Below are 14,741 nucleotides of genomic sequence, written 5' to 3'. Positions count from 1 at the left end.
GAGCACAGTGGCTAGCCTCTGGCTTCAACCTCCTACAACCCTTCTGGCAGGAATCAAAGATTCCCTTGAAGGGTGGGCAGTGACGATTCTAAAGATATCTATGCATACCTCGGACCCACATCTAGGCAGACCCATGTGGAGAAACATAACCTCATATCAAACAGCACACCACGTCCCCTTACATTAGGGATGGAATGGGATCCAGTCGGTCCCTCTTTCTTCAAACCTTGGTCCAGGGGGCTAAACATGGTCAGTCTAATACCAAATCAGGCCCACTGAGGCAGGGGTGGAAGTGGTACCATTGGTCAATGATAAGGGGGTGAGAGGTTCAGGTGTGTTAATTAAGCAACTCCAAGGTGGTAAGGAAAGAGCCCAACAGTAAAGGTACTTGAGGCTTGAGCTGTTAGGTATACCCTGAAGGACACCCCACAGAAGGTGGGACAAAGGGCACTACAATCACATTAGTTTTTTGCCAACATTTGAGAAGTCTTGAACTATTTATGTCTCTATCTTCCGGACTTAAAGTCTTTATTGAAGAATTGGTACTCCATTCACTAAAGAAATATTCCCATAAAGAATCACAAAGTGGGCTAGTGGATACAAGTCAACCTTAGAGGCAGGAACACCTAGCTTGAAGTCCCTTCTCTGAAATTAATTTAATAAATAAATATTTATTAAGCACTTACCATGTGCCAGGCAATGTACTAAGAAGTGGGATGCAAAAAGAGGTAAAAGACAGTCCCAGCCCTCAAGAAGCTGGCTATGTGATCATAGGCTAGTTACTTTACCTCTCAGTGACCCTGGGCAACTCTGAGTCTGAATGGCAAATCTGTATTGGTAGAGGGCATTTCTTCCCCAGGAGTTCCCAGGACCAATTAAGTCACAGGTCAAGACCCCTTGGCCTCCCCCCAAAAAAGAAAGAACTAGGCTTACAAACATGTTTCTTGAGAGAAAGGACTAAAAATAAGAATTCTCAATAAGTACTTGAATTCAATAAGTACTTACTGTGTTCACTCACTATGTGGACACATGTAATTCATTAGCATCTTAGTAGGGGCTAGGAAAGATGCAGAAAATCAACACATGGGCCTCTTCACACTGATCTCTGCCCTCTTGGAACTCGGGAAGAATACGCAAATACACATAGAAAACAACTTCAACAGTTTGATTGTTCAGTGCCCCGTCATCCTGTATATGATGGCAATCACAGCACATCCCTACCTTCTCATCCAGGGTAATTCTTATACCATAGAGGTAAATCCTCCACAGAGATCCCATCAAATGTGCTGGGAGTCTTCTCTTGATGATTTGTGGATAACCATAGAGTAACAGCTGTAACTGGCCCCCTCTCCTTTTCTTGTGGTAAATCTCTTTGATGATGCAAAAGAGAACAAAAAAAGGAAAGGTAGAAAATGCTAAAAGAAGTCTGAATAAGGATCTTCACTTCTGATTGAGGGAATTAGGGAACCCTTCAAGGAAGCTATGCTTCTTGAGTTAAGGATGGCTGGGAATTTCATAAGTGAGGATGGGGGCGGGAAAAGAAAGGCTGCCCGGAGTGGGAGGGGTGGAAGAAGAGGGATTCCAAGGCATGGAGGCAAGATACAGGTGGAGTACAAGACAGATTGTGATAGAGTACAAGGTAGAGAATAGTGGAAAATTATATATAGAGATATGTATATATGTATGTATATATAGGGGTCCTGCTAGATTGTAGAAGACTTTGCATGCTAGCCAAAGGATATGGGCTTTATTTGAGAAGCATCAAAGAGCTATTGAAGAATGGATGTTTGGAAAACAGACACATAAGCATTTTCCTAATAATAAGAGCATTGTGCCTAGGATCATAACACTTGGGTTCAAATCCTAGACAAATGACTTAACCTCAATTTCCTCCTCAGCAAAATTAAAGACTAAAGTAAGGTCCCTTCCAGCTTTCCAATATTTTCTGTTAAGATGTTCTTTGTCATAACACGTATTTGATCTATGAAATGCAATACTTTCTTTAGAAAATTGCATGTTAGGGGGCAGCTAGGTGGCACAGTGGGTAGAGCACTGGCCCTGAAGTCAGGAGGACCTGAGTTCAAATTTGACCTCAGACCAAACACTTGACACTTACTAGCTGTATGACCCTGGGTAAGTCACTTAACCCCAATTGCCTTAAAAAGAAAAGAAAACTGCATGTTAGAGCTAGAATTGGAAATTGTCTAGACTAACCCCCTCATCTTCCAGATAAACTAAAGCTTAAATGGACTCAGAGATTTACCCAATGTCACACAGCCAATAAAAACTTCATCCAAAAACTTCGAGATGCTTAACATTTAGTCACTAATAAAGTAATTGGGTTTCCCAGGGCCAAAGAAAAGCTCGTTCTTTCTTGGGAAGAAAAACAGATAAACGTAATGATGGCTGGGTCCTCGTACTTCCTGTGATACATCATCATGGGGTGAAGGTGACACACAACTCTCAAAGGCTATGCCAGCAGAGGGCAAGTTCTGGCAGGTCCTCCCAAGCTGGAAAGGCTTCAAGTACCAGCCCAGGGACAGAATGTGTATCTGTCCTCAAAATGTCAGGCTAGCAGGGTATGGGAGAATAAGCCCATCACCTTAAGGACCTATCAGTGGAATCACATGTCCTTTGTTTTAGATGAGTTCTGAAGGCTTTATATTAATCATTTTACAAATATTATCCAATGAAATAATATTATAAAGCACTTAGCACAATGCCTGGCACATAGTAGGTGCTAGATAAATACTTACTCCCATCTCCTTCCCTTCCCCCTGCTTCAGGAGACTAGGAAAGCAGGAGAAGGGGAGGAAGATAGGGGGAAAGATTCAAGGGAAGCTCCCTGAGGACCTAGACTTCATTCCTTTATTTTCCCAGCATTTAGCACAGTGCCTAGCGTAGTCACATAGTAGGAGCTTAATAAATACTTGTTGGCTGATTCACTTTTGTATTTGTTTCCTGGGAACCTAGTCCAGAGCCTTGGCATACTTTATATTCAATAAATTGATTTTAGGTTACCATACATAGGCTTTCTAGTGAGGTAGTGAGCTCCCAACACCGACGTATAGAAGCAGAGGCAGAGGCAGAAAGGTGTCTTCTCAGGTATGTTTTAGTTGAGGGTCTATGTTCAGGTACAGGCTGGATTGGATGAGTTCCTCTATTCTAATAAAAAGCATTAGGATAGCTAGTTGGCAAGGTCAGGACAGACCTGTATTCAAGTCCTGCTTTAGACACTTAATAACTGTGTAACTGAGCAAATCACTTAACCTGTTTCTTTATCTGTAAAATAGGAGTAATAATGTCACCTACTCACAGTGTGGGGAGATAATATATGTAAAGAGCATTACAACCCTTAAGGCGCTACATAAGTGCTATACTATAATTATCAATTATTAAATGGAAGGCAGAGAGAAACTGAGGATAGGAAGAACAAAGTCGAGGAGACAAATGGGATGGCACTGGGCGGGATTGGGTCGAGGGGAAGGGGCGGGGTTGAGCCTCAGAACCGAAAAGGACCAGACGTGAGGAAGGCAGGAGGCAGGGCACTGAAGTTAGGTGCCCTCCCCCACTCGCTGTCTATAAAGACGTGATTCTCTACCCGGCCAACTCCCATTGGCTATTCAAATAAGTGAAGAACCCGTGGACCAATGAGGTGCGGCCACGGCTTGGCGAGCGTTTTCTCGTCCTCCCTCTCCCGCTGCTATTGCTGCTCTCTTGCTTCCCTCCCCCCTCCTGGGCGGAGGGCGGGGTTCGGCGGGCCGGCGGGGCTACTGAGGAGAGAGCGGGCGGGTGGCAGAGGGTGCGGGCGAGAGGGGATTGCGGCGGCAGCTCTTATTGCAGCGGTGCCCCCGGGCGCTCCTCAACATGACCGGCCTAGGGTTCGGTAAGCGCAAGGCTGGCGCGCGCGCGGAGGCGGCGGTTGGGAGAGCGTTGGGGGGATGGGGAGGGGAGTAGCGCGCGCGGACTGCCGGCTTCAGCCTCCGCCCCCCGCGGCCATTGTGGCGGCCGGACCGGCCCGAGCGAGAGGAGGGAGCCCAGAGGAAGGGGTGGGCTCGGGTCGGGAAACGTGCAGGGCTGGGACCGTGCTGCTGTGGATGGGAGGGAGGGGGAAGAACGGCGCGTGAGGATGAACTAGGACGGGGGTGGGGCTGGGGGTCTCGATGGTGGCGGGGGAGCCGTGCGGAGAGTTTGTCGGAAAGTAAAAGTGAAGGACTTTGGGACCCCTGCGTGGTGGGGGAGGGGTCTGAGTGGGCTGGAGTTTGGTGAGCTTGGGGCGGTGGACAGAGGAACACGGAGCACCCCAGTGAGGAGTAGGACGGTGCTTAAGGAGGAAAGGTAGACACGGGAGGCCCTCCATCGGGGCGGGGGGAAATGGGGGGCTGCTGTCTGTGAGCGGGTGTAAGTGGGGGACCAAACTCACTGAGGGCGGGAGATGCTGCGCGTGTGTGAGTGTGCGCGGGGGATGGAGGTAGGGGTGGGACCCAGTGGTGAAGAAGCCTCGGAGAGGAAGTTCTTCCTGTAGGGGAGGAAATGATGGCAGTGGGGGGCGTCAGTTTGGGTGGGACGGGACGGGAGTCCTTTCCTCGCAAAACTTTGAGCAGTCTGTGAATTGGGATGGTGGGGGTGGGGAAAGCTTCGTTACATCTCAGTTAGTGATGTGAGTGGCCCAGTGAGGTTTATTCTTAATATTCTCTCTCCCATTCTGCCTTGACAAGTGTTTTGTTTTTGTGTGTGTGTTTATTGGGGGGGGGGAGTAAAAGCGTACTTCTTCTGGACCCAGAGAACCAAACTATTGTTTGTAGCCTCCCTCAGGTGTGGGAGAGGGAATTCTGAACTCATTTCTCCTTGCACCAAGTATTTGGAAGGATATGGTACAAAGAAAAAGAATTTGCTGTGAGTTCATTTTGTTTATACTTAATTTTTATGGGTACACAAGGTGGGTTGGGAGTACCACACAGTTCTTCAAAGATACATGTATTGTGTAAAATGAAGTATACCTATTTGAAGAATGTGGAGCCTTGGGTTCAAGGGACCCTTGCCTCTCTGGGTCTATCCTACATAATAATACTCCATTGAGGTGAAGGCTGAGTAAGCGTTTTGCATGGGGCACAATGTGAATGATAGGTGTGATGTCTCTCTATTATGTACCTGTACTTCTATCAGGGGTGCTGTTTTCCCTTTTATATCCTTAGATTGTAACAGTACCTAGTACATAGGAATTGCTTAATAAATATTTGCTGACTAGAGATCATAGACCAAATCCGTCATTTACAGTTCAGGAAACTGAGACCCAGAAAGGTTAAATGACTTGTCCAGTGTCACACAAGTGTAATTAAGTAGCAGATCCTGGGTTTAAACTCAAATTCTCTGATTCAAAATCTGATGTCCTATCCATTCAACTGAAGAGGATGACTTCTGTATTAATTTAGCTCATAATTTATTAAATTTCCTTGAGAATCTCTAGGTTTCTGGGTAAGCAATCATCAAAATATGGATGGTTTTAGAATTCACACTCTTATTAGAATGTGGAATTGTCCCTTTCCTGAGACTTCACTGAGGCAGCATAGTGACATCCTTGAATGCAGTAAATAGAAGTTACAGATGCCAAATCATCTGCTCACATATATTCTAGGCATTTAGATAATTGAGATGTTACTGATGGCATTCATCAGTGACTAGAAGGATAAAAATAAATTTAGAAACAGTATAGGTCAATTTAGAAATTAACCTGTTTTGTCATGTTTGCATTTATAGAGATATATGGGGTTCTTTTGTTTGGGGGCCTGAAGTTAAGAGCTAGCAATTAGCCTATAAGTTCTCCCTTATATAACCTTTTAATTTTTTAAATTCTGAACTTAGATTCCCAAAAAACTTTTTCGTATATATAACAGAACACAAAAACAAAATAGTATATGCAACTGTGATATTTCTCCATTCCTCTAGCTTTTTTTTTTTTTTAAGTATGATACACATTACTTGCAAAACTATTCTCTTCTGAGAGAGAGAGAGCAATTAGGGTTATGGTTAGCATCACTTCTCTTTCAGGAAATAACATACTTCATCATAGATCCTCTGGGGAGGCATGGTTGGTCCTTGAATTGATCTGAATGCTTTGCAGCATTGTTGTATTTGTGTAATTTGTCCTTATGTTTCTGCTCATTTGAACTCTGTATTAGTTCATAATACCCAGAATTCTCTAAAAGTATCTTTTGTCCTTTTTATGGCACAATAAATACATATATCATGATTTGTTCAGCCATTGATGGGCACTCCCTTAGGTTCTGGATCTTTTCCCACTTTTAACTGCACCTTCAGAATCAGAAATTTTGCTTTGCTTGTTGTTATTTCTTCCCTCGTCTTATTTTCCCTTTTTACCCCACCTTCAAATTCCTGTATGTTTTCTTGTATTTTTACATGAAATTGTGTGTGTGGGTTCAACTTTCTTCTCTCTTTTACAGGTAAGAGTGAGGTTCTTCTGATCCCTGCCCTGTCTCCTCCATTTTTACATATTCTCCAATTTTGAGAAATAGCAAGTTGCACCCCTTTCTTCTTCTCTACACTAGTGTATTCCTTTTATCCTCCATTCTCTTGCCCTTTTAAAGTCTTCAAAACAGAACCAGTCCACCCCCAAATACTGTTTTTCTTGTTTAACTTCTTTAATCACCTTTGAAAACATTAAGACTGAAGGAACACTTGTTCCCTCCCTTCTCTTCATCATTAAACCCCTTTTTCCAGTTGCTCAAATAAATTTATCTTTGGTCATTTCAACAGAGAAGGGATTAAACATCCTCTCTTCCATTAAAGATCCACTTTTTTACCCCATAGGATTTTACTTAGCTTCACAATGCCAATTATTCTTGATTGTAAGGTTTTATCTTTTGTCTTTTGTAGTACTAAGATCTCTATGTGATCTTGACTGGTTTCTCAGGACTTGAACTCAACTAGGCTTTGCAGTATTTTTTCTTTGACATGGGAGCTCTTGATTCGGGCTATGGCAGTTCTAGGACTTTGCCATTTGTATTTTGAGGAGATGATAAATGGTTTCTTTGATCATTGTTTTTTTAAGTCTTGATTTTGCCCTAATATTTTTAGCTGTGTCATAGAGTCATTGATTTCTGTCCTGTTTTTCAGGGAGTTCATTTCTTGGGTGAAGTTTACCACATTATTTTCTAAGCTGTTTATTCTCTTTCCGTTTCTTTCCCTGGAAGCTTTTATTTCACTTTTTCTAAGTTTTTATGTAGTCCTTCCAGAAAAATCCACTTTTTCCTTTGAAGTTATGATTGCCATTGTTACAATTACTCTCCTTTTTGTACATCTTACAATCTTTCCAGTTTTAATTCCTTAACTTGGATTTTGAGCCAGGCTCAGACCCTGCCTCTGCTTTATCTCTCTCCCTAAATCATTGAGGTTACTTTTACTGACCTCCACCTTCTAGGACCTTCTTAGTCTTGAGATTCATGGCATTGACTCTTTCGGGTCATCAGCAACATCTCGGAACAAAGTGCTAGGGAACTTGGAGACTGGCCATCTGGGCTGCTTTGGTTTTCATGCAACTTCAGCTTCCAAGGCCTTCACCCAGGGACTTTCAGGGATGGGGGGAAGTGTTGCTACCTCGAGACACATGCCTGTTAACTACACGTGTTTCTGATTGCAATGGAAAGCTACCAACTTCTTTGTCTGTACTGGTGCTGGTCTTGGCTTTACTGGTAGCCCAGCCCCCTTTCCTATTCTTATGGTTGACATTTCGTATAGTTCCGCAGCAGAAGTGGTCATTTGCTGTAGTTTTATTATTGGATTTATTCAGTCTGGTTTTGCTAAAAGTAAGTGTATATAAGCTGATCAGTCTTCATTCAGACAGTGATCTTGGCTGGAAGTCCTTGTGTAGTTTCTAATATGTCATACATAATACCTTTTAAGTTATCATGAACTCCATTAGTTGTCAAGAATGTAGGGAACCTCATTTGAAAGAGGAATCAGCAAAATACCAAACTACTAAAATAACTTCTGTCCTGAAATTATATCATTAGTGCCATCATTGAATAGAAAGACTGGGTTGTAAAGCGCCTTCAAAAAGATAGTTCGTTCACTATAGGAGTTTACTGCTAAAGGTAGGAGTACTGAGGAGACCTTCAGTTTTCTACCACCTGCTTAAGCATAGAGATATTCTTTGAATGGGGATATGTCACCATGGCTTCTAATCCACTGAGTAGATGATTAAGCTTATGTCTAGCTTGAAAATAGAACAGAGTCCAAAGAGGTTTATATATAAAGCACATCTTGCTTTGAGGTATATTTATCTCAGGAGCTTGATGTATTTCAGTGATAGTTTGAGAGAAAGCAGCTTTAAGCTAGTGCTGAGATAGAGTTAAGAAAAATTTTTCTCAGTCATTGACTTTGTAAACATCAGGCTTTATATACAAGTCCTTGGGAAACAGCCAGTTGGGATAAGGTTCAAAGATCACAGTACTGTACAAGTACATTGGAGTGATGAAAAACAAAGGTTTCATGAAGAGAATGGCATTTGAGGTGGACTTCAAGAGGATACCTTTTATATGTATATATTTTTTTTAGTTTTCAACATTCATTTCCATACGATTTTGAGTTCCAAATTTATCTTTATCTCTCCCCTTCCCCCACCTCAAGACGGACTGTAAATTGATGTAGGCTCAACATATACATTGGTATTAACCTATTTTCACATTAGTCATGTTGTGAAGAAGAATTAGCACCAATGGGAAAAATCATGAGAAAGAAGAAACCAAAAAAAGAAAGAGCAAATAATATGCTTCAATCTGCATTCAGACTCCATAATTCTTTTTTTGGATGTGGATAGCATTTTTCATTATGAGTCTTTTGGAACTGTCTTAGATCCTTGCATTGCTAAGAAGAGATAAGTCTGTCAACGTTAATCATTGTATAATGGGGCTGTTACTGTGTACAATATTCTCTTGGTTCTGTTCACTCAGCATCAGTTCATATAAGTCTTTATAGGTTTTTCTGAAGTCTGCCTGCTCATTATTTCTTATGGAACAGTAGTGTTCCATTACATTCACATACCACAACTTGTTCAGCTGTTTCCCAATTGATAGGCACCCCCTCAGTTTCCAATTCTTGGCCACCACAAAAAGAGCTGTTATAAATATTTTTGTACATGTGGTTCCCTTTCCCATTTTTATGATCTCTTTGGAATACAGACCTAGAAGTGGTATTGCTGAGTCAAAGGGTATGCACAGTTTTATAGCCTTTTGTGCATAGTTCCAAATTGAAAAGGATACCTTTATTAAGGAAATATGAACCACATGCTATGAACTTCATCTTTCCTATTCCATAGAAAGAGGAACCAAACCTTCTCATTGGCCCCTAGATCTCATCTCCAGGAATTTATCCTGTGGATCATCTCTCATCTTTAATCTATCACCTCTTTTCCTGATGCTACCTGTGTATGTAGTCAAATTTACTTCGTTCTTTAAAAACTTTCAGTTGACACATTATCCCCTGAAGTTATCATATATATTTCCTTTTCACTACTAAAGTCATAGAATTATTGGATTTCTATTATCTCCACTTTCTTATTACCTAGTCTTCAGCCCCTACTGGTCTGCCTTCTGGTCCCACCACTCTACTGAAATGATCTTGTATTTACTTAATCTGGTGGCCTTTAATCCTTATCCACTCTGACCTCTCTGGAGCTTTTATATACTGTTGACTAACCCTTTTTGGACGCTTTTCTTTGGTATTCTTCCCAAATATATACACTTTGTTGAATCATCATCTTGCCATCTTAAGATAAGTGTTTCCTAGGTCACTGTCTTCTCTCAGATAATTCCTATATACATACCCATAGCTAATCCTCGTGCTGGATTCCAGCCACAAAACTTCACCTAACTTATCAACTATCTCTTCCAGGATGTCCTCTGGCTTTGCCGCCGCAAGGTGTCAGAAGCAGAACTCATCTTCCTCCCACCTAAACTCACCCTTCTTCCAAGCTCTTCCCTCATTCTTCTGGTCACCTGTACTCATAACCTCAGAACTATCCTTAACTATTCTTTCTTCCTCACATCCAGTCTTTTTATCACATTGCCAATCTTTTTTATTCCATCTCCATGACTTATCTCTCATCTGCATCAGTTTCCCTTCTCTTGACTCCCAAAGTTCGAGTTTTCATCATCATTGGCCTCTTCCATTGTAACATCTTATTTGTCTCCCTGCTTCTAGTCTTTCCTCTCTAGTCTGTCTTCTGCACAGCCAACAATATTTCTAATATGTGTCACTTCCCCTGCTCAAAATCACCCAGGTCATCCACCCTTATTGCCTACAGGATCAAATTGAAACCCTACGTGTTTAAGACTAATATCTGAATCCATCCTCCTTTCCAGACTTATTTTGCACTACTGCCCTTCACTTGCTTTGTGTTCCAGTCATACTGGCAAATTAGCTATTACTCTTAACTTCACACTTTCTCTCGCATCTGTTCATTCTCAGTCCATTCCAATGGCTGGAACACATTGCCACCTCATCTGTGTTGAGAATTCTTCAAAGTCTCAACTCAGCTGCTACTTCCTAGGTTGAAGCTTTCCTTGATTTCTCTCCTACTCCCTCCCCAAGTTGTTTGGTGTTTTCTTTAGACTTTTTTTTTTTTTTTTTTTTTTGTATTCTACGTCTTGGTGTAAGGACCTAGAAGACAGAGATACTTTACTTCTTTATACCACTAACGCCTAGCATAGTACCTTAATAGTTTTGTTGAGAGAGATGGAAAGAGGGCACTTTTAAGTGTAAGGAGTGAACCTGGTTAGAGGAATGAAAAGAACTAGGTAGATAGCAAGGTGTAGATAAGTGTTGTAGTCAGGAAGACCGGAGTTCAAACTTGGCCTCAGACACTTAGTTGTGTGAGTCTGGGCAAGTCATCTAACCTCTATCAGTCTGACTTTGCTCATCTGTAAAATGGGGATAATAGCAACTACCTCCCAGAATTGTTGTGAGGATAAAATGAGATAATTTGTGAAGTGTTTTGCAGATCTTAAAGCCCTATATAATGCTAGCTATTGTTATTACTATTATCTTTATTATATTTTTTTCTCTTTCCATGTAGACACTCTTTCCATTTGTACCATTCACTTTCTCACACTAAAGGCAGCATGATGTAATAGAAAGCATAGAATCAGGCAGGAGCTGGAAGACCTGGATTTTTAACTTGGCTTTTCCACTTTACTAGCTGAGTGTCACAACCTTTCTTGGCCTTGATTTTCTCATCTTGCCTATTTTTTGATGATGTGAGGATCAAATGAGATAGTATATGAACACAAACTATAAATTATTCAATAATTTGCACAGAAGAAAATGGTGTATAGGGTGACCTTAGCTTCTGAATATGTATGATCTAAAAGGGCTTTGAAGCCAGTTGTTTAGCACTCAAGTCTTTTGCTATAGAGATTTTTTAAATGGTGGTGTGGTGTTAGGTCCCCAAGATAGCTAACCCATTTAGCCCACAACACAGCTGTAAAATTTATTGCCATTTGTAATGTTTATTCATGAAAACTGCTTGCAGGGTTATTCTAGAAGTAAGCAGGCAAGGGTCTTCTAACTGTATGGAGCCAACACTGAGTGGGGGGTGGGGGGAATGGGAAGTAGGAGACTAATCCATCATCACCCTTTTGATGGTATGGTTGTGTTTTGTTCTAGGACTGATAAGCTGTGCCTTATTTCTGGGTGTGAGTGGCTTATATTCCTCTAGTGATGATGTGATAGAACTGACTCCTTCCAATTTCAACCGTGAAGTTATTCAGAGTAACAGTTTGTGGCTTATAGAATTCTATGCTCCTTGGTAAGTATTTATATTATAGTTGTAAGCACTATGATATCAGTGTATTGATATATATTCAAGTATAAACTTGAGAAGATTGATAGTGGATTATTTGGTCTCTTACTTAAGGAGAGGCTTGTGGAAGATAATTGGGGGAACTGAGGAAGTTCTTAAATGGTTAAAGATATTAAAGAACATACAGAGAAAAAGTAGTAAAATGAGTGTTTATTATAGAGGAAGTATAACTGTGATATAGTGATGATACACACAGCACTTGAACTGTCTTGCATAAAAATTAATAATGGTAACTGTATTCATTATGCCCAAATGTTTATGGACAAAATAGAATCAAGAATTATTTTTTCACTCTCTTTAAGCAAATTGTTTATTAAAATATACTTTCTAGTTGTTTGTCTTATTCATCTTAATATGTGGTTGGTGTAAGTTAAAAGTAACTGGAAGATGGGTCAGCTAGGTAGTACAGTGGATAGAGCACCAGCGCTGGAGTCAGGAGGACCCGAGTTCAAATTCGGCCTTAGACCAAACACTTGACACTTACTAGCTGTGTGACCCTGGGCAAGTCACTTAACATCAACTGCCTAAAAATAAATAAATAAATAAATAAGTAACTGGAAGTTAAGGTTTTTATTTTAGATAAAAATTGATAGTTTACCCAAAACAAAGAACCTCTCCAAGGGAGGTAGAAAACATTTAATTAAAAGCTTGTCCTCAGCAGTGTAGTAGATAGAGAACTAGCCTCAGAGTTAGGAAGACTTGTATTAAAATTCCATTTCTAATATATATTATGTGGCCATAGGCAAATCGCTTAGCTTCTCATTATCCCCAGGTAATTCTCTAAATTGAAGACAGCTGCAGATCTCCAGTTGAAGGAGTTTCCTTACCAAGAAGTGTTTTGTATTAATGAAATCTTTGGTCTAGATGGAAAAAAAAGAAAAGCTTATGCTAACAAACTCTGATCACATATGTCCATTTAGTGTAACACCATAGTTGATAATCTAACTTTTTGAAGAGTGGGATGTACTTTGTAAAGGGGTCTTTTGGAATGTTTGGGGTTTTTTTTGTTGTCGGTTTTTGGGGGGTTTTTTTTTTTTTTTTTTTTTTTTGGTTTTCAGCATTTACTTCCACAAGATTTTGAATTCCAAATTTTCACACCATCTTGCCCCTCCCCCCACTCCAAGATGGCATGCATTCTAAATACCCCTTCCCCTAGTCTGCCTTCCCTTCTATCTCTCTCCCCCCCCCTTATATTATCCCCTTCCCCTTCAACTTTCCTTTAGGGCAGGATGGATTTCTGTACCCCATTTCCTGTATTTCTTATTTCCCAGTTGCCTGTGAAAACTTTTTTCTTAAACATGTGTTTTTAAAACTTTGGGTTCCAAATTTTCTCCCTTCCTCCCTCCCTACCCACCCTCATTGATAAGGCAAGCAACTAAATATAGGTTATATATGTGCAGTTATGCAAAACACTTCCATAGTAGACATGCTGTGAAAAACGAACTCTATTTCCCTTAATCCTATCCTGCCCACCTATTTATTCTATTCTTTCTTTTGACTCTGTCCTTCCTCAGAAGTATTTGCTTCTGATTACTCCCTTTCCCAGTCTGCCCTCCTCTCTATCATTCCCCTACTCTCTTGTCCTCTTCCCCCCCTATTTTCCTGTAGGGTAAGACAGATTTCCACACCCAATTGAGTGTGTATTTTATTCCCTCCTTAAGTCAAATCCTATGAGAATAAGATTCACTCATTCCCTCTCACCTTCCCCTGTTTCCCCTCCACTGTAAGAGCCTTTTCTTTTCTGTTTTTGTTTTTGGTTTTTTTGTGGGATAATTTACACTATTCTACCTCTCCCTTTCTCCTTCTCCTAGTATAATCCTCTCTCACCCCTTAACTTTATTCTCCAGATATGACCTCTTCATTTTCAACTCACCCTGTGCCCTCTGTCTATCTATATCTATATATACGTACATATAATTTTTTCCCCTCCAACTACGCTAATACTGACAAAGGTCTCATAAGTTACAAATATCATCTTTCCATGCAGGAATGTAAACAGTTCAACTTTAATAAGTCTCTTACGATTTTCTCTTTCCTGTTTACCTGTTCATGTTCCACTCGAGTCTTGTATTTGAAAATCAAATTTTCTGTTCAACTCTGGTCTTTTCATCAAGAATGCTTGAAAGTCCTCTATTTCACTGAATGACCATTTTTTCCCCTGCAGGATTATACTCAATTTTTCTGGGTAGGTGATTCTTGGTTGTAATCCTATCTCCTTTGCTCTCCGGAATATTATATTCCATGCCCTGCTGTCCCTTAATGTAGAAGCAGCTAAATCTTGTGTTATCCTGATTGTGTTTCCACAATACCTGAATTGTTTCTTTCTGGCTGCTTGTAATATTTTCTCCTTGACCTGGGAACTTGGAATTTGACTACAATATTCCAAGGAGTTTTCCTTTGGGGATCTCTTTCAGGAGGAGATTGGTGGATTCTTTCAATTTCTATTTTGCCCTCTGGTTCTAAAATATCAGGGCAGTTTTCCTTGATAATTTCTTGAAAGATGATGTCTAGGCTCTTTTTTTGATCATGGCTTTCAGATAGTCCAGTAATTTTTAAATTTTCTCTCCTGGATCTGTTTTCCAGGTCAGTTGTTTTTCCAATGAGATATTTCACAGTTTTCTAATTTTTCATTCTTTTGGATTTGTTTTATAGTGTCTTGATTTCTCATAAAGTCACTCACTAGCTTCCAATTGCTCTATTCTAATTTTTAAGGAAGTATTTTCTTCAGTAGTCTTTTGGACTTCCTTTTCCATTTGTCCACTTTTGCTCTTTGGGGCATTCTTTTCTTCATTGGCTCTTTGGACCTCTTTTGCCATTTGGGTTAGGCTATTTTTTAAGGTGTTATTTTCTTCAGTGTTTTTTT

The 14,741-nt window shown here is 40.6% G+C and overlaps 1 protein-coding gene across 1 annotated transcript in view; it reads left to right on the top strand.

Moving 5' to 3' along the window:
* The first annotated feature begins 3,778 nt into the window (after nt 1–3,778).
* The window catches only part of PDIA6 (protein disulfide isomerase family A member 6), a 41,293-nt gene continuing 30,330 nt past the window's right edge, over nt 3,779–14,741 (top strand). The window contains exons 1-2 of the mRNA XM_027850301.1: nt 3,779–3,886; nt 11,683–11,824. Of these exons, the coding sequence (XP_027706102.1) occupies nt 3,868–3,886; nt 11,683–11,824 (161 nt within the window). The 5' untranslated portion in view covers nt 3,779–3,867. The remainder of the gene's footprint in view (nt 3,887–11,682; nt 11,825–14,741) is intronic.

This window comes from Vombatus ursinus, unplaced genomic scaffold, assembly GCF_900497805.2.
Source record: "Vombatus ursinus unplaced genomic scaffold, bare-nosed wombat genome assembly UNPS02009062.1, whole genome shotgun sequence".
Classification (NCBI taxonomy): Eukaryota; Metazoa; Chordata; class Mammalia; order Diprotodontia; family Vombatidae; genus Vombatus; species Vombatus ursinus.
Note: the sequence above shows the minus strand (reverse complement) of the source record. Positions and strands in the feature narration are given on the sequence as shown.